General features: G+C 44.5%; 1 protein-coding gene across 1 annotated transcript in view; it reads right to left on the bottom strand.

The window, feature by feature from the left end:
• Window positions 1–22,802, bottom strand: part of ptpro (protein tyrosine phosphatase receptor type O) — a 138,229-nt gene that overhangs the window by 91,524 nt on the left and 23,903 nt on the right. Inside the window, exons 2-10 of the mRNA XM_079262982.1 lie at window positions 18,055–18,316; window positions 15,934–16,089; window positions 13,656–13,808; window positions 12,779–13,276; window positions 11,469–11,630; window positions 11,175–11,371; window positions 3,036–3,156; window positions 2,736–2,929; window positions 2,554–2,665 (exon numbers count right to left, since the gene is read on the bottom strand). Of these exons, the coding sequence (XP_079119108.1) occupies window positions 2,554–2,665; window positions 2,736–2,929; window positions 3,036–3,156; window positions 11,175–11,371; window positions 11,469–11,630; window positions 12,779–13,276; window positions 13,656–13,808; window positions 15,934–16,089; window positions 18,055–18,316 (1,855 nt within the window). The remainder of the gene's footprint in view (window positions 1–2,553; window positions 2,666–2,735; window positions 2,930–3,035; window positions 3,157–11,174; window positions 11,372–11,468; window positions 11,631–12,778; window positions 13,277–13,655; window positions 13,809–15,933; window positions 16,090–18,054; window positions 18,317–22,802) is intronic.

Raw genomic sequence — 22,802 nt, forward strand, 5'->3', positions numbered from 1 at the left:
ACTGGACTAATGTGGCTCATAGACTGGACTAAAGGGGATCATGGACAGGACTGAAGTGGATCATGGAAAGGACTAATGTGGATTATGGGCTGTAGAGATACGGATCATGGACTGGACTAATGTGGATCATGGACTGGACTAAAGGGGATCATGGAAAGGACTGAAGTGGATCATGGACTGGACTAAAGGGGATCATGGACAGGACTGAAGTGGATCATGGAAAGGACTGAAGTGGATCATGGACTGGACTAAAGGGGATCATGGAAAGGACTGAAGTGGATCATGGACTGGACTAAAGGGGATCATGGACAGGACTGAAGTGGATCATGGAAAGGACTGAAGTGGATCATGGAAAGGACTAAAGGGGATCATGGAAAGGACTGAAGTGGATCATAGACTGGACTAAAGGGGATCATGGAAAGGACTAAAGGGGATCATGGAAAGGACTAAAGGGGATCATGGAAAGGACTGAAGTGGATCATGGACTGGACTAAAGGGGATCATGGAAAGGACTAAAGGGGATCATGGAAAGGACTAAAGGGGATCATGGAAAGGACTGAAGTGGATCATAGACTGGACTAAAGGGGATCATGGAAAGGACTGAAGTGGATCATGGAAAGGACTGAAGTGGATCATGGAAAGGACTAAAGGGGATCATGGAAAGGACTGAAGTGGATCATGGAAAGGACTGAAGTGGATCATGGAAAGGACTGAAGTGGATCATGGAAAGGACTGAAGTGGATCATGGAAAGGACTGAAGTGGATCATGGACTGGACTAAAGGGGATCATGGAAAGGACTGAAGGGGATCATGGAAAGGACTAAAGGGGATCATGGAAAGGACTAAAGGGGATCATGGAAAGGACTGAAGTGGATCATGGAAAGGACTAAAGGGGATCATGGACTGGACTCAAGTGGATTATGGGCTGTAGAGATACAGATCATGGACTGGACTAATGTGGATCATAGACTGGACTAAAGGGGATCATGGACAGGACTGAAGTGGATCATGGAAAGGACTGAAGTGGATCATGGACTGGAGTGATACGGATCATGGACTGGACTAATGTGGATCATAGACTGGACTAAAGGGGATCATGGAAAGGACTAAAGGGGATCATGGAAAGGACTGAAGTGGATCATAGACTGGACTAAAGGGGATCATGGAAAGGACTAAAGGGGATCATGGAAAGGACTGAAGTGGATCATAGACTGGACTAAAGGGGATCATGGAAAGGACTAAAGGGGATCATGGAAAGGACTGAAGTGGATCATGGAAAGGACTAAAGGGGATCATGGAAAGGACTGAAGTGGATCATGGAAAGGACTAAAGGGGATCATGGAAAGGACTGAAGTGGATCATGGAAAGGACTGAAGTGGATCATGGACTGGACTAATGTGGATCATAGACTGGACTAAAGGGGATCATGGAAAGGACTGAAGTGGATCATGGACTGGACTAAAGGGGATCATGGAATGGACTGAAGTGGATCATGGACTGGACTAAAGGGGATCATGGAAAGGACTGAAGTGGATCATGGAATGGACTGAAGGGGATCATGGAATGGACTAAAGGGGATCATGGACTGGACTAAAGGGGATCATGGAAAGGACTAAAGGGGATCATGGAATGGACTGAAGTGGATCATGGACTGGACTAAAGGGGATCATGGAAAGGACTGAAGTGGATCATGGACTGGACTAAAGGGGATCATGGACTGGACTCAAGTGGATTATGGGCTGTAGAGATACAGATCATGGACTGGACTAATGTGGATCATAGACTGGACTAAAGGGGATCATGGAAAGGACTAAAGGGGATCATGGAATGGACTGAAGGGGATCATGGACTGGACTAAAGGGGATCATGGAATGGACTGAAGGGGATCATGGACTGGACTAAAGGGGATCATGGAAAGGACTGAAGTGGATCATGGAATGGACTGAAGGGGATCATGGACTGGACTAAAGGGGATCATGGAATGGACTGAAGGGGATCATGGACTGGACTAAAGGGGATCATGGAAAGGACTGAAGTGGATCATGGAATGGACTGAAGGGGATCATGGACTGGACTAAAGGGGATCATGGAAAGGACTGAAGTGGATCATGGACTGGACTAAAGGGGATCATGGAAAGGACTAAAGGGGATCATGGAATGGACTGAAGTGGATCATGGACTGGACTAAAGGGGATCATGGAATGGACTGAAGGGGATCATGGACTGGACTAAAGGGGATCATGGAAAGGACTGAAGTGGATCATGGAATGGACTGAAGGGGATCATGGACTGGACTAAAGGGGATCATGGAAAGGACTGAAGTGGATCATGGACTGGACTAAAGGGGATCATGGACTGGACTCAAGTGGATTATGGGCTGTAGAGATACGGATCATGGACTGGACTGATGCGGATCATAGACTGGATTTGGCCCAACTGGGTGAGATGACTTTCGTGAATCAGTTCTGTATTAATGAAGCTGAATTGAAGATTAAACAACTCAGATTCCTAATCAAAAGAAATGAAATCCAGATGTGAAACAGGTAAACACACCTGTCACGAAGCTGACGGTGGAGCTGTCACAGCAGCTGAGGGGCGGGTCACCCCACGTCACCATGGCAACACGGAAGTTGTAGTACCAGGCGGGCAGCAGGTCGGTGACCCTCTGAAAAAAAACAGGAAGAGTGAGAAGATCCTAAACAAGGCCGGTAACCAGGCAACAAACACTGCGTTACCACGGAGGCGACGATGGAGGCGGTGGCGGCGATCTCGTAGTAGGTGGTCCACTCGGATGCCAGCGTGACCGGGTTGAAGAAGAAGGTCTGCAGGACGTACTTCCTGAAGGCTACCTGGTACGGACGCTGCCAGCTCAGGATGACCGCCGTTGGGCTCAGAGGGTAAACTGCCAGCTCACGCACACCTGTTGGCTCTGACACACACACACACATACACACACACACACACACACACACACACACACCTTAGCAGTGTGGGTGGAACCTGCAGAGCTCCACCCCCACATCCCATCTCCTCACCAATATCGATGATGACAGGCTCGGATGGGGGACTGATCAGAGGTCCGTTGGTGTGGTAGACCACCACCCGGTACTGGGCGCCGGGCGTCAGGTGACTGATGATGTCACTGGTAGTGTTTTCCTGTTTTAGAGAGAAAAACGTTTCAGACTCCGATAAAGCAATGACAAGCCTGACCCCGCCGTAACGGCAACGCCTGGTAGGACTGGCTGTTTGGGGGCGGGTCAGCGCCGTCTGAAAGCCTGTCTGCTGATATCTTAGACGAGTTTTCGTTCTGTACAGTGAGGTTGTTCTACTTCTTCTTCATTGGTGTTCCTGTTGAAGTCTGTGATGTTAGATCTTCATCGTTTACCATTTTATAAGCAGTAAAAGAAGAAACGTCCAGGAACTCCACCAGGAACCATCTGGAGACCCCAAAGCAACGGTCCAAAGACAGCAAGACGGCGTGGATCCAGTAGTCTGTAACCGTCCCTGGGTTTTACTTGTGTACACAAAACTTTGCAGACTGGGCTGGACTGTACCGAGCCGGACCGTGCTCTGCTAGACCGTAGTGAACTGGATCGAACTGGGCTATACTGTGGTGGACTGTACCGAGCCGGACCGTGCTCTGCTAGACCGTAGTGAACTGGATCGAACTGGGCTATACTGTGGTGGACTGTACCGAGCCGGACCGTGCTCTGCTAGACCGTAGTGAACTGGATCGAACTGGGCTATACTGTGGTGGACTGTACCGAGCCGATAGAGTTAGACTATACTAGGCCATTATAAGTGGACCATACCAGACCAGACCATGCTGGACCTTACAAACCTGGACTGTACCGGGTCAGACCGTGCTGGATTATACCATTTTTCTATGGACCTTACTGGACCAAACCATGCTGGGCCAGACCATGCCGGATCGTACTGTATCAGACCATACTGAGCTGGACAGGATTTAGCAAGAAGTCGCTGGACTATATAAAGCTGGACCGGACTAAGCTGAACTGGAATGACCTGGACCGTGTCAGACCGGACCGAACTGCACCGAACATTTTGCTAGAATTACTGGCGATTCTGATGGAATCTCCGCTGCAGATGGTCACGCCATGAACATGAAACCAGTTAAAACTGGTTCCTTGGACTCTGAACAAACGACTTCATGTTTCTACATTTGATCTTTTTATTCAGTGGTCCAAATGGTGTCTAAACAACTTAAACTGATCTGTTGATAAAAGACAACAAGACGCTCATGTCTCCTTGGTACTCGCCTTCTTTATTTTATAACTCCCCCCAGGAACATTTCTCATCATCCAAGGTTCCTACCCTTGTATTCCCTCAAACACTACATCCCCCTTTCTACATCGGATTTCACCCATAAAGGAATGAACACTTATCTGTTGGAACGTCTGCACTTGCTTAGAAACAGAATTTAAACAATTATAGGCAGTAGCTTTAAGTGTCTGTAAAGGTAAATGTCAACGATATGATTTCTAACATTTGACTATGAAATCAGAACCGTCAGGGTTGCAAAAGACATGTGAACATTTTTCTTTTCCTTGCAGATGCGTAGGCATGAGGTTGGGGGTAGACTTCCCCAGAGCCTCCACCCAAGTGTCAGAATTATTCTGCCCCCTTTGTTCACTCAGCTTCCAAGTTTATGAACAAACAAAGTTTTGAAGGTGTTTGGTGGCACTCTGACCCTGGCAGGGAAACAGCGCCCCTCCTGCAAGGAAGACTGTCGTGACTGTCGAGTCCGGACTATGACAGTCACGTCTTGGGTGGCAGGGAGGAGGCTGCCAGAACCTACATCCAGCAGGCAGGCGGCTGGGCCAGGTGATGTCGGAGAAAGATAATTCTGTTCCTTCGCAGGTTCCCACTTGGCGTGTTGACAATGTGTGAGGCCAGGTAAGGATCACTGCCCTTCTTCAGAAGCCCTTTAATGGTCCATCCTGCTTGCGCCACCTCCTCGTTGTGGGAAGTGGGGGCTGGACATCACATGACTGAAGTTCCACTCACATGCAAACTTTCTGAATGGTTCAGATGCAAATTCAGGTCCACTGTGTGAACGAACAACATCTGGAATGCCTTGATGAAGGATAGATTTGAAGTTTTCAATCACTGCTTCAGATATTGTGTGTAAGTTTAGCCACCTCAAAAACTCTTGAGAAATAGTCCACAATGACCGGACATGTCTTGTTTTCGGTTTGGAACAGGTCAGCTCCAACGGTGGACCATGGTCCTGGGGGGGGAAATCTGTTGGTTGCAAAGTTTCCCTGCAGTTTGTCCTTTCAATACAGCAAATGTCACAGGTCTCCACCAGTTTTTCAACTCTTTGTTGAGACCGGACCACCAAACGGACCTTCTCCCTACATTTGATGACTCCCAGATTACTGTGGTAAGTTTTACTCTGTGTCTCGGTGCTGAGCGATGGAGGGAATGCTATTCTGCTGCCATACAGTAGCATTTTGAACTGTTAGCTCACCACTGAAAGCTAAATATAGCTGGTATCCTCTCAACGGAGAATTTGTCAGGCCATCCTTGTGTGCAGAAAATCTTCAGCTGATGGACTGTGGGATCTCTGTCCTGATGCACCTGTATTTCCTTCAGTTTCTTTTGGTAGCTGGCAAGGTTTGTGATCCATTTTGATCTGGAAGGTTTTCCCCACAAGGAACTCTGACAGCCTTTCACAGGCCCATGTTGTTTCCAGGGCCTTTTTTTAAAATCTGGGCATATCGCCATTCGGTGTCACTCCGTGTCCATGAGGTATATGCCACTGGTTTCCAGTCTGCTCCTCCGTTCAGCTCCCACTCCAATGAGGAGTCTGCTGAAACCAGTGTTTCAGGGTTTGGGTCATAGACTGCGAGACGTGGTGGTGTTGTCAGGTCTGCCTTGATGTTGTCATAGGCTTGCCGCTGTAGTGGTCTCCAGATCCACGTATTTGACTTCCACAGGAGATCTCTAAGGGGACGGGTTTTTTCCACCAGGTGAGGGAGGAACTTCCCCCAGTGATTGGTCATTCCTCACTTCACTGACTTTTCCTGGACTCAGCCATGGCTTTACGGCCCTCACTTTGTCAGGGTCAGCGCTGAGCCCATACGCTTCTATCACTTGCCCTAAAAACTTGATCTTGCTGTTTGAGAACTCACATTTGTCGCTGAGTGTGACTCCTGCATCCTGCAGTGTGACAGGGTCCTCCTTAGCCTCTTGCCATGTTCTGACTGTGTCGTAAATGAACACATCATCCATCTGACAAGGCACCTTCCAGGCCCTCTGTGATGCTGGACATACATTTCTGGAAGTGTTCCGGTGACGTGGAAATTTCATGTTTTAGCTTTTTATTCATATAATTCATTAGATCTTTATATAATCCATAGTCCGTATTCCTTATTTCATAATCCTTATGCATGGGCACTGAAAATTAGCCTTGGCTAAAATGCTGTAGTATGTGCCATCATTCATGGAGCATACTTGTTCCTATCAAATAAAAATAAAATAAATAAATAAAATTTGCTATAGGTCTGAAGTGATCATACTGAACCCATCAACTTAAATCTAGTTACACAGTGTCTCCTCAGTGTCTTCACAGACAGACATACCAAATTCTTGGGCCTTGAGGTGTCTGCACTCTGTGATCAGATTTACCAAAACACTTGACAGGTTTATGGCTGCAGAGTTGGATGTCACAAGACCACAGCAATTTGACATCTGGCTTTTACTCTAGGATAACAACAGACCATTGTTGGTTAGATTAACGTAGATTTAGGGAAGGCAACTGGCACTCTTATGCAAAGGTAAAAAGGATGGTTAGTTTGGAACTTGGTTAAAGCATCTTCAGATTTCTGCCCTTTGAGCAGCTCTGGACTTTACTGATTTGAATCTGTAACACTCTGTTCATTCAAAACTGATCAATAAACTTTGTAATCTTTTCACTTCAGAACCAGGGTCCTCATGATTGACAGAATTTTTTCCTCTACACCGGGATCTGATGAAATCCCAAAACACAGACGATTGTGGCAGTAACGTCCAAATGGGGTTATGAACGTGGTTAACAGAGAAGACTCCTTTAAAAGGGGAATCCGGCAAAACCCAGCCTTGGCGTCAAGTTTGGACTTTAACAGTTTAGCACCTGCTAACTGTGCTAAGGTGTGTTCGACTGATGGCAGAAGGTGTTTCTCTGTCATTCCAGATTTGTTAAGTTCAGTGTGCAAATCCTCACTTTACCTGTGCATTTGGGCACAACGACCATTGGAGCACACCATTCGGTGGGTTCCTTCACCTTTTAGATCCCTTCCTGCTGCTCCATCCAGTCCAACTCCTCCTTAACATTGGGCCGAAGTGAGAGAGAAATACGCTGGGGTGTTGAGAGCGGAAAGGGCTTAGCTCCGGGTTTTAGTACAATTTTGCAATCACCCTCCATTTTCCATAATCCAAAGAAAAGCTTGGGAAACTCCCTTTTTATGCTCTGTTTTGAGTCCAGGCTGAGGTGACTCTGGCTAGCAACAAGCTGTAAGGTCATGGCAGCTTGCCCACTTAGCGGTGTGTGAAGCCCGTCAACCACATAAACCTCCACTTTTGTAGTCTTATTGTTTGTACTGAGAGTGGCAGTGAACTTGCCAGTGACTTTAAGAGGTGTCCCTCCTGGTCCACATAGAACCCTTGCTGCACTCATTAGTTTGTTGAACTGGCTCTGGTCATACACCTTGGCTGGGATTGCCATAACATCAGCTCCAGTATCACTGTGCTACGTTTTTCCAGCAGTATGTCTGCCATCCATTGCCTTCCAACCACATCATCTGACAGAAAGCCTCGGAATGCAATATCCTCATCACGTCTGCAGTCACTATGGCCATGGTAGCTTCTCTGCTTTTCTTTTTTTTTTTATCTGCAGAGTATGGCGCAGTGAAGCCGACGTGGAAGTACATAAACCTGCAGTTCCCCCTTCATCCACTAGGGGCTACAAAACAGAGCAAATCCCCATAGACTCCCATGTTAAAAAGACCAACTTCACAGCAGAAATAAACATGTTTACAGCAGAAATAAACATGTTCACAGCAGGAATAAACATGTTTACAGCAGGAATAAACATGTTTACAGCAGGAATAAACATGTTTACAGCAGAAATAAACATGTTTACAGCAGGAATAAACATGTTTACAGCAGAAATAAACATGTTCACAGCAGGAATAAACATGTTCACAGCAGGAATAAACATGTTTACAGCAGGAATAAACATGTTTACAGCAGAAATAAACATGTTTACAGCAGGAATAAACATGTTTACAGCAGAAATAAACATGTTTACAGCAGGAATAAACACATTTACAGCAGGAATAAACGCGTTTACAGCCGAAATAAACATGTTTACAGCAGAAATAAACACGTTTACAGCAGGAATAAACATGTTCACAGCAGGAATAAACATGTTTACAGCAGGAATAAACATTTACAGCAGGAATAAACGCGTTTACAGCCGAAATAAACATGTTTACAGCAGAAATAAACACGTTTACAGCAGGAATAAACATGTTCACAGCAGAAATAAACATGTTTACAGCAGGAATAAACATGTTCACAGCAGAAATAAACATGTTCACAGCAGGAATAAACATGTTTACAGCAGGAATAAACATGTTTACAGCAGAAATAAACATGTTTACAGCAGGAATAAACACATTTACAGCAGGAATAAACGCGTTTACAGCCGAAATAAACATGTTTACAGCAGAAATAAACACGTTTACGGCAGGAATAAACATGTTCACAGCAGGAATAAACATGTTTACAGCAGAAATAAACATGTTGACAGCCTGGGACAAAAATCCATTTTAGGTTTAATAGGTCAGGTTTACCTTCATGACAACTGTGGGGGGAGTGAATTTTTTTCCTAAATCGCCCGTTTAAAAGTAATTTAATCTCGAAATTCGGCATATTTAGGGGCGTGTCCTTTTGATTGGTACCCAATCTCCCGCTTCAAGTCAGGAGAACGTAGAACAACCGCGGTTTTTAGCCGGTTAACTACGTGACTTAGCTTTAGCCCGCTTACCTCCGTTAGCTGGTTAGCTCCTGTTATCTCCGGGTTAGCTCGGTTAGCTCTTAGCTACAGAAAGCATGGAGTTCGCTCGATGTCAATCATCCACCATGACGCTCACAGCCCCCCTCTCAGCTCCACCTCTTTGCCCATATTTGTATTTTCCGGGTGAGACGACACGCATGCCCCTGCCAAGATGGTGATGGTAGGAACCGCCCACCGAGCTTCAATTCAGCTCTTCAGAAACCTACGGGTGACGTCATGGAGGCTCCGCCCATCTTTTATACACAGTCTGTGGTCTAGCGTAATGTCCCTTTCATAATGCAATCCCGTTTCGACAGTTTCATACTCACTCGCTTCCTTAGGGTTTAGATGGAGGGCAACCAATATGTCTTCCTCCTCCTCTCCCATACAGTAAATTATTGCACTTGATTTTCCCCTGCTTGTGTTCCAAACTGATGCGATGCAATACCTGCCAAAGCCCTTAAAGGGTTCCTATGATGGTATTTGGAGTTTTCTGAGCTTTCTACAGTGTTCCAGTGTTGAATCCTCATCAGACATGTGAACGACACTGTTTTTTATCACCTAAACGCATGTTTGAGTTTGAGTTTGAGTTCCAGCACTCTCTCCGTTCGGTTTCCATGGCGACGAAAAACGCGTGGTTTTAGAGAGTTTTTTCTACGTGGAAATCCTTGTGACGTCCCGGGGGATAAGGTTGGGTGATTGGTTACCTTCTACTGGTTAACAAGGGCATGTACAAATACATCAGGCGGGTGGAAAACGTGGGATAAAGTTATTTCCAACGATGGCTGGTGAGTTTACCAAAGAGAGACATCCTGCTGCATTCGTTGCTGTGGGTTGCTGTTTTCCACTTCGTTTTCAGGCTCTGATTCAGGTTCCAACATGTAGGGCTGGATGCTATGTGTTGACATTGTATTTTGTTTTTTTTATTGAGTTCATATGAGCCTAATCCTTCTGTTTATGAGATGTTACAATGACGGTGAAAGAAGGTGCGGTGCGCGCTCCCGATGTAGTGCAGTGGCGGGAGGCGGGGCTTAATGCGGAAGAGTCTCAATCCACTCGTTTTGCCCGCAGGCTGATCTGACAGCCTACGGAGAGGGTCGCTCTGAAGTAAATAAAGCCATTTGGGACAATAACTCCATCAATCCCAGCCCTTCTGGGCTCAGAAATAAAAATAAATTAGCCTGAAATGAACATAATAGTTCCACTTTAATTCAATTTGCCCAATTGCGTGCCATAAACAAGAACTTCTCCGGTGGTGAAACCTGGAACTGGTTCAAGTTGCAGCCTCCTTCTAGCCATTCACGGCAAAGAGAAAAAAAAATCCCCCGACACTGCAGCTTCTACCTGCTCTTAATCTACGACTAACTTCTGACACCATGTTCAGTGGCCGATATGGCGTCTCAATGGCTCAATGTCCTTGGTACTTATCTCTATCATAAACCCCCCCCAGAAACATGCGTCATCACCAAAGGTTCCTACCCCTGTATTTTCTCTAGCACTACACTTTTCATAAAATTTTTTTTTATCTTGCTTGAAGTTTCTTTACATGACGTTTTTACATAGATTATCTACACCATACATGTCAAACTCAGGCCTGCGGGCCAACTTTGGTCCACACTTAAATGATATTTGGCCCGCCAGATGATTTCCAATATGTCTTACGTATGGCCTGCTGATCCATTACACAGCGCACGTACCACTAATACTACAAATCCCACAATGCTGTCTTGGCGCGCTAGTCTCTGGACCGGAAAACGCCCCCACCTCCTGTGCTGACACTCGTTAGCAAACCTGATCTTAAGCACACGCTCTAAGCAGACCTCTACTGCCGTGTTGCCTTTTGCAGTTTGCTAAAAAAAACTCAATTTAGTGCTTAATTTACCCGACGATTTGCCGACTCTGAAGCCAAAAAAATGTAGATTTGAACTTTTTAGCGACCCGTTTGCGGTTGACGTGAAAATCGCACTAAGCAACCTCCAAAAAAATGAGTTTGGCCCCCTACTTTTTTCTTATTTTTAATTTTGGCCCTCTGTGAATTTGAGTTTGACACCCCTGATCTACAAGCTGGACAAAATGTCGTCTGCTGATAATGAAAGTCCAGCAGGTTTACCTCGCTGCAGTAGGTGGTCTCCATCCTCTGGCTTAGGCTGGGCTTCAGGCAGGTGGTGGACACCACAGACACCAGGCTGCCATTGTGGTTCTGAGAGGATGGAGCCCAGGAGACAGCAGCAGTGCTAGAGTCCAGCAGCCTGACACTGACGGCCTGAGGACGCTCCCGGAGCTCCTCCAACAGCTCGCCATCGGGACCTGAAGGGGTTCGTTAAACTAATCAGTCTGTGCTTTTGAGAGACATGTGAGGGGCTACATCAAGGTCTTCTCGGGGTCGCAGGATCTTTGGACTCACTGAGATAGAAGGTGAAGCTGGTATCGGCGATGCTCTCTCGGGCCTCGCAGTTTCCAGATGAGCTCAGCGTTGTGACGTGGACTTTGTACGTTCCCGGCTCCATTAACTCAGTGAAAAACTCATGTGTGTTCTCATCCACCGTCGCTGTCTCTGTGGAGTTTCCTGAAGAACAGGGGAGGAAGATCAAGACTAACCGAAAATAACATGCTAACATGCTAACAAGCAAACATCAGAACATACTAACATGCTAACAAGCTAACAAGCAAACATCCAAACATACTAACATACTAACAAGCAAACAGGCAAACATACAAACATACTAACATACTAACAAGCAAACAGGCAAACATACAAACATACTAACATGCTAACAAGCAAACAGGCAAACATACAAACATACTAACGTGCTAACAAGCAAACAGGCAAACATACAAACATACTAACATGCTAACAAGCAAACAGGCAAACATACAAACATACTAACATGCTAACAAGCAAACAGGCAAACATACAAACATACTAACATGCTAACAAGCAAACAGGCAAACATACAAACATACTAATATGCTAACAAGCAAACAGGCAAACATACAAACATGCTAACAAGCTAACATCCAAACATACAAACATGCTAACAAGCTAACATACTAACATGCTAACAAGCTAACATCCAAACATACTAATATGCTAACAAGCAAACAGGCAAACATACAAACATGCTAACAAGCTAACATCCAAACATACAAACATGCTAACAAGCTAACATACTAACCTGCCAACAAGCAAAAATCCAAACATACTAACATGCTAACAAGCTAACATCCAAACATACTAACATGCTAACAAGCTAACATCCAAACATACTAACCTGCTAACAAGCTAACATCCAAACATTCAAACATGCTAACAAGCTAACATACTAACCTGCCAACAAGCAAAAATCCAAACATACTAACATGCTAACAAGCTAACATCCAAACATACTAACCTGCTAACAAGCAAACATCCAAACATACTAACATGCTAACAAGCAAACATCCAAACATACTAACATGCTAACATACAAACATACAAACATGCTAACATGTCTGCAAACAAACGTGCTAACATACTGACATGCTACCTCTGTGACATACCATCATACTAGCATGCTAACACCTGCTGAGGTTGAATAAAAGCTATTGTTTAAGTGAAACAAAGTCATTCTTATCTGTTTACAAGCTTCTACTCTGCAATTGGCTGAACACAAAACCAGTGGGTGGGGGTAGCATGTGACGGGATGTGACGTTGCCATGACAATAGCAGTTTACCGTCTCTGTAAACGTAGACATTGAAGCCATTGTAGTTGGTCGGCGGCCTGGGCGGTAGCCATCGCATCTCCAGTAGGACAGGAGGCAGCCCGGTGGGCAGGATGGCGGGATCCGCTGGGAGACCCATTGCTGAACCTGGGTCGTTGGAGTCCTCATACTCCGGTACCATGCCATTAACAAACTCCTCGTCCCTGCTGTCCAGTGGAGATGGCTCCGTGGCATCTGGCCAGTAGCTCTGAGGCTCCACCTGCTCTGATTGGCTGCTGTTCAGCCAGCTAGCAGTGCTTTTTGTCAGGTTACCAGTTGTGTTGAAGGGGATATGAGCCGACGCCTCCTCGGAGGCAGTTTCCACGTCAGGCCGCACTTCCTCCATCAGCGGGACGTCACGGGCCTGACGGGAAGACATCGGGAACCCCTTCACATCCTGGACTTCCTGGGAAGCGGCCATCCTGCTCAGGTGAATGACCTTATGCGAGATGTTGAGGGGAGGGAGGGGCACTGTGCAGTAGAGACGAGAGGAGGAAGATCATAAGATCCAAAAGCATCAGGAGTAAAACAAGTCAGTCTGGTGGGCTGGAACTGCCAGGCAGTTTCCAGGCAGTTTCCAGGCCGTTCTCCACCAGTTCTTTACTAGCGAGTGAAATGAAGCAGTTTGCTGTTTTCAGGAACGAAGCATGAGAAAAAAGACAATCTGCAGAAGAAGACGTGAAGATAGATGGAGCGATAAAGTCGTCATGACAACCAGGAAGCTGCAGGTGACCCCGGCAGCAGATTCAGCCCTGTACACCACACCAACTTCTACATCCAAAAAGAAAAAGTGTCTGATAGTAAAGTAAAAGCTGAGGCTGGAAGCTCCGCCACCACTGCAGCGCCTCACCTGTCCGGTGGTGCAGAGGTGTGTGCGTGATGTCGCTGTGCGACACCAGAGCAGTCTGGTACACGGTTGCCTCGGAGATGAGCTGGAAGGTGATGTTCCGGTAACATGTCCCTGGTAACCAGTGTTTAAACACTGTCTTCCCTTTGTAGAAATCTGTAAAGAAACAAGAAACAACGTGAACAAAGGTTCCTGTGTTTATAATGTGAAGTAAAACTGTAAAAATGGTCTTTGAAGCTGTTTGAAGATCTCTGAAAATCTGATGGAATGAAATTCAGCAGTTTTGCTTTGTTTTGGGAAAAACAAAGTTGGGAGCTTTTCAGGCATCAACCAAAGGCTGTATATAAAAGATGGGCGGAGCCTCCATGACGTCACCCGTAGGTTTCTGAAGAGCTGAATTGAAGCTCGGTGGGCGGTTCCTACCATCACCATCTTGGCAGGGGCATGCGTGTCGTCTCACCCGGAAAATACAAATATGGGCAAAGAGGTGGAGCTGAGAGGGGGGCTGTGAGCATCATGGTGGATGATTGACATCGAGCGAACTCCGAGCTTTCTGTAGCTAAGAGCTAACCGAGCTAACCCGGAGATAACAGGCGCTAACCAGCTAATGGAGGTAAGCGGGCTAAAGCTAAGTCACGTAGTTAACCGGCTAAAAACCGCGGTTGTTCTACGTTCTTCTGACTTGAAGCGGGAGATCGGGTACCTGTCAATCAAAAGGACAAGTCCCTAAAAAAGAACCAAATTTGGAGATAAGATTTTTGTCCCAGGCTGCAAACATGTTTATTTCTGCTGTAAACGTGTTCATTTCTGCTGTAAACATGTTTATTCCTGCTGTAAACATGTTTATTTCTGCCGTAAATGTGTTTATTCCTGCTGTAAACATGTTTATTCCTGCTGTAAACGTGTTTATTTCTGCTGTAAACATGTTTATTCCTGCTGTAAACATGTTTATTTCTGCTGTAAATGTGTTTATTCCTGCTGTAAACTTGTTTATTCCTGCTGTAAATATGTTTATTCCTGCTGTAAACATGTTTATTTCTGCTGTAAACATGTTTATTCCTGCTGTAAACATGTTTATTCCTGCTGTAAACGTGTTTATTTCTGCTGTAAACATGTTTATTTCTGCTGTAAATGTGTTTATTCCTGCTGTAAACGTGTTTATTCCTGCTGTAAACTTGTTTATTTCTGCTGTAAACATGTTTATTCCAGCTGTAAACATGTTTATTTCTGCTGTAAATATGTTTATTTCTGCTGTAAACGTGTTTATTTCTGCTGTAAACATGTTTATTCCTGCTGTAAACTTGTTTATTTCTGCTGTAAATGTGTTTATTCCTGCTGTAAACTTGTTTATTTTTGCTGTAAATGTGTTTATTCCTGCTGTAAACGTGTTTATTCCTGCTGTAAACTTGTTTATTTCTGCTGTAAACATGTTTATTCCTGCTGTAAACATGTTTATTCCTGCTGTAAACATGTTTATTTCTGCTGTAAATATGTTTATTTCTGCTGTAAACGTGTTTATTCCTGCTGTAAACATGTTTATTCCTGCTGTAAACTTGTTTATTTCTGCTGTAAACATGTTTAGTCCTGCTGTAAACATGTTTATTCCTGCTGTAAACTTGTTTATTCCTGCTGTAAACGTGTTTATTCCTGCTGTAAACTTGTTTATTTCTGCTGTAAGCATGTTTATTCCTGCTGTAAACATGTTTATTCCTGCTGTAAACTTGTTTATTTCTGCTGTAAGCATGTTTATTCCTGCTGTAAACATGTTTATTCCTGCTGTAAACATGTTTATTTCTGCTGTAAACATGTTTATTCCTGCTGTAAACTTGTTTATTCCTGCTGTAAACGTGTTTATTTCTGCTGTAAACTTGTTTATTCCTGCTGTAAACTTGTTTATTCCTGCTGTAAACTTGTTTATTCCTGCTGTAAACATGTTTATTTCTGCTGTAAATGTGTTTATTCCTGCTGTAAACTTGTTTATTCCCGCTGTAAACTTGTTTATTTCTGCTGTAAACGTGTTTATTCCTGCTGTAAACGTGTTTATTCCTGCTGTAAACGTGTTTATTCCTGCTGTAAACATGTTTATTCCTGCTATGAAGTTGGTCTTTTTAACATGGGAGTCTATGGGGATCTGATTTGTTTTAGAGCCCCAAGTGGATGAAGGGGAGCTGCAGTTTTTGCTCCACTTTAATCACCGGAGGTAGCCTCGTGGGATCAACGCTGGATCCTCTGGCTGTGTTGGCCTTCATCTCCACCTCATCCAGACTGCTGAACAGCTGACCTTTATAGAGCATCCAGCGGTGTTCTGGTCCTTCAGCATAGCTGATGTTGACGCGGCTGAAGACCGTTCTGGTCGGAGGATCAATGTCAAACACCACACCGGTCTCTGGAGCCTCCTTATAGTCCAATATGTTAGCGTTGTGAACAGGAAGGGGTTCTGACGAGAGAAGAAGCAAACAAGTCAAACTTCAAGAGGAAAATAATAAATTATCTTTAATCAGAAACAGCAGATAAAATAAAAATATACATAAATCATAATTAAATAAAAACGTGTTTAAAGAAATGTTTAAATAAAAAAAACCTGAAAAATATTTTAATAAAACCCCACAAAAAAAAAATATCCAAAAGAGAAATATGTGAAAATATAAAATTTAAAAAAGTTAAACATTAGGTTAAATTTAAAAATTCGGACTCAATGTCCCCCGCCTCACTCGGGACGTGGTTGAAGCTCTGCTGAAGGTGGGAGTTGAAGCTCGCTCTGACAGGGGACTCAGCCAGACGTTCCCAGCAGACCCTCACAACACGTTTGGGCCTGCCAGCTCTGACCGGCTTCCTCCCCCACCATCTGAGCCAACTCACCACCAGGTGGTGATCAGTTGAAGCTCCGCCCCCCTCTTCACCCGAGTGTCCAAGGCATGTGGCCGCAGGTTCGACGATACGACTACAAAGTCGATCATTGAACTGCGGCCCAGGGAATCCTGATGCCAGGTGTACATATGGACACTCTTATGTTGGAACATGGTGTTCGTTATGGACAATCCATGACGAGCACAGAAGTCCAATAACAAAACACCATTTGGGTTCAGAGGGGGGGGACCATGCCTCCCAATCACTCCCCTCCAGGTCTTACTGTCATTGCCCACGTGAGCATTGAAGTCCCCCAGCAGAACAATGGAGTCCCCAGAAGGAGCACCCTCCAGCACTCCCTCCAAGGACTCCAGAAAGGGTGGGTACTCTGAACTGCTGTTCGGTGCATAAGCACAGACAACAGTCAGGACCCGTCCCCCCACCCGGAGGCGGAGGGAAATTACCCTTTCATCCACCGGGGTAAACCCCAACGTGCAGGCACCAAGCTGGGGGCTGATGAGAATGCCCACACCTGCTCGGCGCCTCTCACCATGAGCAACTCCAGAGTGGAAGAAAGTCCAGCCCCTCTCGAGGGTTCTGGTTCCAGAGCCCAAGCCATGCGTCGAGGTGAGTCCAACTATATCTAGCCGGAACCGCTCAACCTGTATGTATATATATATATATATATATTTATATGTATATATATATATATATATATATATATATGTATATATATATATATATATATATATATATATATATATATATATATATATATATGTATATATATATATATATATATATATATATATATATTGTTTTTGTGAATTTGTATTATTATACACGTATATATACATATATATATATATATATATATATATATATATATATATATATATATATATATATATATATATATATATATATATATATGTATATATATATATATATATATATATATATATGTATACATGTATATATATATATATATATATATATATATATATATATATATATATATATATATATATATGTATATATATATATATATATATATATATATATATATATATATATATATATGTATATATATGTATATATATATATATATATATATATATATATATATATATATATATATGTATATATATATATATATATATATATATATATATATATATATATATGTATATATACGTGTATAATAATACAAATTCACAAAAACAATTCAAACATAAACAAAATAAAATATAAACAAAATACAATTAAAAGTTAAATTAAAAAATAAAAAAGAAATGGAATCAAAATTGAAAAAACTGATTGAAAAAAAATAAAAAAAATAAATATATCAATTAAAACTGAAAAATATCACTTAAAAGAAAAACTAAGAAAAAACATGAATAAAAGCAAAGCAAACATAAACATTTGTTTGGTAACAAACTCTTGATGGAAACATGCTGGAAAAGAATCCAACATGCAGAAACATCCATCATGTTTGCTAAATCGTAGAAAGAGTGGAACATCTCTGATCAGGAACCCTGACTGTGGATCTTACTGGTGAGAACAGGAATGCTCTTCATGGTTCTAGACCAGTTCTGGCCCAGTTTGACCAGTAGGCCCACAGTGTAGCAGAGTCCGTGGAACGAAGCATTGAACAACAGCGTCTCGGTGGCGTTGGCAAACTGGACCAGGACCGGGTGGGGTTCTCCAGAAATCTGGACGGCGTATGCCGTGACATTCTCCTGCAGGTCCCAAGGCTCCAGTGTGGCCTCGATCAGTCCGTCCTCGTTTAGAAATGCCTGGAACGCCGACAGACTCTGAAACACATGCAGAGACGAGACATTCTCATCTGGTCACCATGGAAATGGGGGATTTGTTTTGCCCCGCCCCCCAAAAATATAAACGGCATGAAAAATATTCTGCATACACATGCTGCAAACACAAACAGACATGCTGCAAGTACAGCGACGTATCCCAGCATTAAGCAGGCAAGCAGCAGGTGCACCTGGACAGGTACACCTGGACAGATACACCTGGACAGGAACCACTGGACAGGAACACCTGGACAGGAACCACTGGACAGGAACACCTGGACAGGTACACCTGGACAGGAACCACTGGACAGGAACACCTGGACAGGTACACCTGGACAGGAACCACTGGACAGGAACACCTGGACAGGTACACCTGGACAGGAACCACTGGACAGGAACCACTGGACAGGAACACCTGGACAGGTACACCTGGACAGATACACCTGGACAGGAACCACTGGACAGGAACACCTGGACAGGTACACCTGGACAGGAACCACTGGACAGGAACACCTGGACAGGTACACCTGGACAGGAACCACTGGACAGGAACACCTGGACAGGTACACCTGGACAGGAACCACTGGACAGGAACACCTGGACAGGTACACCTGGACAGGAACCACTGGACAGGAACCACTGGACAGGAACACCTGGACAGGTACACCTGGACAGGAACCACTGGACAGGAACCACTGGACAGGAACACCTGGACAGGTACACCTGGACAGGAACCACTGGACAGGAACACCTGGACAGGTACACCTGGACAGGAACCACTGGACAGGAACACCTGGACAAGTACACCTGGACAGGAACCACTGGACAGGAACACCTGGACAGGTACACCTGGACAGGAACACCTGGACAGGTGCCCTCTGGCCTTGGTCTGGTCTCTGTCCAGGTGCCCTCTGGCCTTGGTCTGGTCTCTGTCCAGGTGCCCTCTGGCCTTGGTCTGGTCTCTGTCCAGGTGCCCTCTGGCCTTGGTCTGGTCTCTGTCCAGGTGCCCTCTGGCCTTGGTCCAGGTTTGGTCGACCTTTCGACCAGTTTATGTCCAGTCAGTCCAGCCTCTTTTCAGACCCGCTGAAATCTCCATTGGCCTTGGTCTGGTCTCTGTCCAGCTTCTGTCTGACTTGAGTCCAGGTCTGGACCAGTCTCCATCCGTCCTTCATGCAGACTTGGATGGACTGAGTTTGACCTGCTACTCGTGAAGCAGTTTTAATAAATCCAGAGTTCTGTCAGATCCTTCTAGTCTCTGAGTTGATCTTGCGGAGCAACAGCGTCCATCAATCCACATGTGTAACTCCAAAACGATTGATCAGAGTTTCCTGAATATTGCTTAACTGGACTAGGCAGAACCTAAATCAATGACGAAGAATCTCAATGTGTCCATGGTGATGCCCTCCGGGCCGACTGGATCAAAGACACTTTAATGGGTCTGACCACAATTTTAAATCACGTTCAGCCAATCCAGAAGTAGAACTTGTCCCGGTTCTGCTGCACCTCACCATGACACCAACTAGATTAGATGTCATCTTGAATCACATGATCGGTTTCACATGTAAACACCATGTGGACTCAGATTATCCATCTGACCCACATTCCTAATCTGAAGGTCGGAGCGCGAAGGCCGGAGTATCTGCCCTGTGGCATGATGGGATTTATCCACACAGAGGAGGTTGTTCCGGTACACAGAGGACTCAGTTTTGATTCTCGACTTTATAAGAACCAAAAGTATGAACATATAAATATTTTATATATATGAAACTTCCACTTTATGCTCAGAATGAGGCCTCCTGTCTGTAAAACACTTACAACAGCTGTGAAGCTCCGCCCCCAACACCTGCAGACCCAAGTTTTTGGCTTCAGTTGACTTCATCTCCCATCTTCTGATCATCATCATCATTATAATCATCGCCATAAAAAAAATCACTGTTGCAGATGCCAGACAGACACTCATCCAAGTGCCCGAAACCCGGCCAACACACCAAAACCAGGCCGACAGATCAAACCCTGTCACGGGTGTGGTGGTGGTGGTGGTGTGGACCCAAAATGTGGAGACAGGAGCCAGAGATGCAGAAACTGGACATTTTAATTAAAGATCACTGCACTGAAGGCACAGGAAGGCTAACAGAACTGATGACCCAGCAAACAAAAGAAAAAACTGAGGACTATAAATACTGGCAGAAACAGAACAAGGCGCAGGTGTTATCTGTCAACTAATGGAGTCCAGGTGAAAGCTAACAAACGGAAAAGCAAAACAGGACACAACACACAACACTACAAAATAAAACAGGAAACTAGAACACAAGATGAAACATACATTGAGAAACCAATTGGATCAAAACCCGGCCAACAGACCAAAACCAGGCCAACAGACCAAAACCAGGTCAACAGATCAAAACCCGGCCAACAGACCAAAACCAGGCCAACAGACCAAAACCAGGTCAACAGATCAAAACCAGGCCAACAGATCAAAACCAGGCCAACAGATCAAAACCAGGCCAACAGACCAAAACCAGGCCAACAGATCAAAACCAGGCCAACAGATCAAAACCAGGTCAACAGATCAAAACCAGGTCAACAGATCAAAACCAGGCCGACAGATCAAAACCAGGTCAACAGATCAAAACCAGGCCAACAGACCAAAACCAGGCCGACAGATAAAAACCCGGCCAACAGACCAAAACCAGGTCAACAGATCAAAACCAGGCCGACAGACAAAATCCAGGCCGACAGATAAAAACCCGGCCATCAGACCAAAACCAGGTCAACAGATCAAAACCAGGCCGACAGACAAAATCCAGGCCGACAGACCAAAACCCGGCCAACAGATCAAAACCCGGCCAACAGACCAAAACCAGGCCAACAGACCAAAACCCGGCCAACAGATCAAAACCCGGCCAACAGACCAAAACCAGGCCAACAGACCAAAACCAGGACCAACAGATCAAAACCAGGCCAATAGACAAACACCAGGCCAACAGATCAAAACCAGGCCAATAGACAAACACCAGGCCAACAGATCAAAACCCGGCCGACAGGCCAAAACCAGGCAGACAGATCAAAACCCAGCTGAAAGACGTCCACCTGACATACAAAAAACTTGGCTGGCAGATGACTGGGCAACTGAAACCTGGCCGACAAATACGTGACCTGCAGATTGAAACCCAGCTAACAGATAAACAAACAGATCAAAACACGGCTGACAAATGTCCAACTGGTAGGCCGGAATCAAGCCATCAGCTAACCGACAGGATCCAAAACCGGAAGACACACAAGGAACCGACAGATCAAAACCTGACTGACATGGCCAACTGAAAGGCCAAAACTCAGCCAACAGATGACGCAAAGGTTGGAACCTGGCCAAAAGATGCTCAACTGACAGAATAAAGCCCGGCCAAAAGACTCCTGATGGGAAACTCCAGAGACTGATCAGAAAAAAAACACAAATCACATAAGTGAACCAAGACATTACTATGACAGTGGTTTTGGATCTCGTACAGGTCCAAGTCCTGGTATAATCCAAAGGACAATAAATTAATCCAAAGGAGAAGTAGAGTGATCCAAAGGACAAGTAGAGTGATCCAAAGGACAATTAGAGTAATCTAAGGGACAAGTAGAGGAATCCAAAGGACAAGTAGAGTAATCCAAAGGACAATTAGAGTAATCTAAGGGACAGGGAGAGTAATCTAAGGGACAAGTGGAGTAATCTAAGGGACAAGTAGAGGAATCCAAAGGGGAAGTAGAGTAATCTAAGGGACAAGTAGAGTAATCCAAAGGATAAGTAGAGTAATCTAAGGGACAAGTAGAGTAGTCCAAAGGACAAGTAGAGTAATCTAAGGGACAAGTAGAGTAATTCAAATGACAAGTAGAGTAATTCAAATGACAAGTAGAGTATTCTAAGGGACAAGTGGAGGAATCCAGAGGACAAGTAGAGTAATCTAAGGGACAAGTAGAGTAATCAAAGGGAATATTACAGTAATCTAAGGGACAGGTAGAGTAATCCAAAGGACAAGTAGAGTAATCTAAGGGACAAGTAGAGTAATCCAAAGGACAATTAGAGTAATCTAAGGGACAAGTAGAGTAATCCAAAGGACAATTAGAGTAATCTAAGGGACAAGTAGAGTAATCCAAAGGACAAGTAGAGTAATCTAAGGGACAAGTAGAGTAATCCAAAGGACCAGTAGAGTAATCTAAAGGACAAGTAGAGTAATCCAAAGGACAAGTAGAGTTATCCAAAGGACAAGTAGAGTAATCCAAAGGACAAGTGGAATAATCTATGGGACAAGTAGAGTAATCCAAAGGACAAGTGGAATAATCTATGGAACAAGTAGAGGAATCCAAAGGACGAGTAGAGTAATGTAAGGTAAAGGTGGAGTGATCCAAAGGACAAGTAGAGTAATCTAAGGGACAAGTAGAGTAATCCAAAGGACAAGTAGAGTAATCTAAGGGACAAGTAGAGTAATCTAAGGGACAAGTAGAGTAA

Source organism: Telmatherina bonti (assembly GCF_933228915.1).
Source record: "Telmatherina bonti genome assembly, chromosome: 23".
NCBI lineage: Eukaryota > Metazoa > Chordata > Actinopteri > Atheriniformes > Telmatherinidae > Telmatherina > Telmatherina bonti.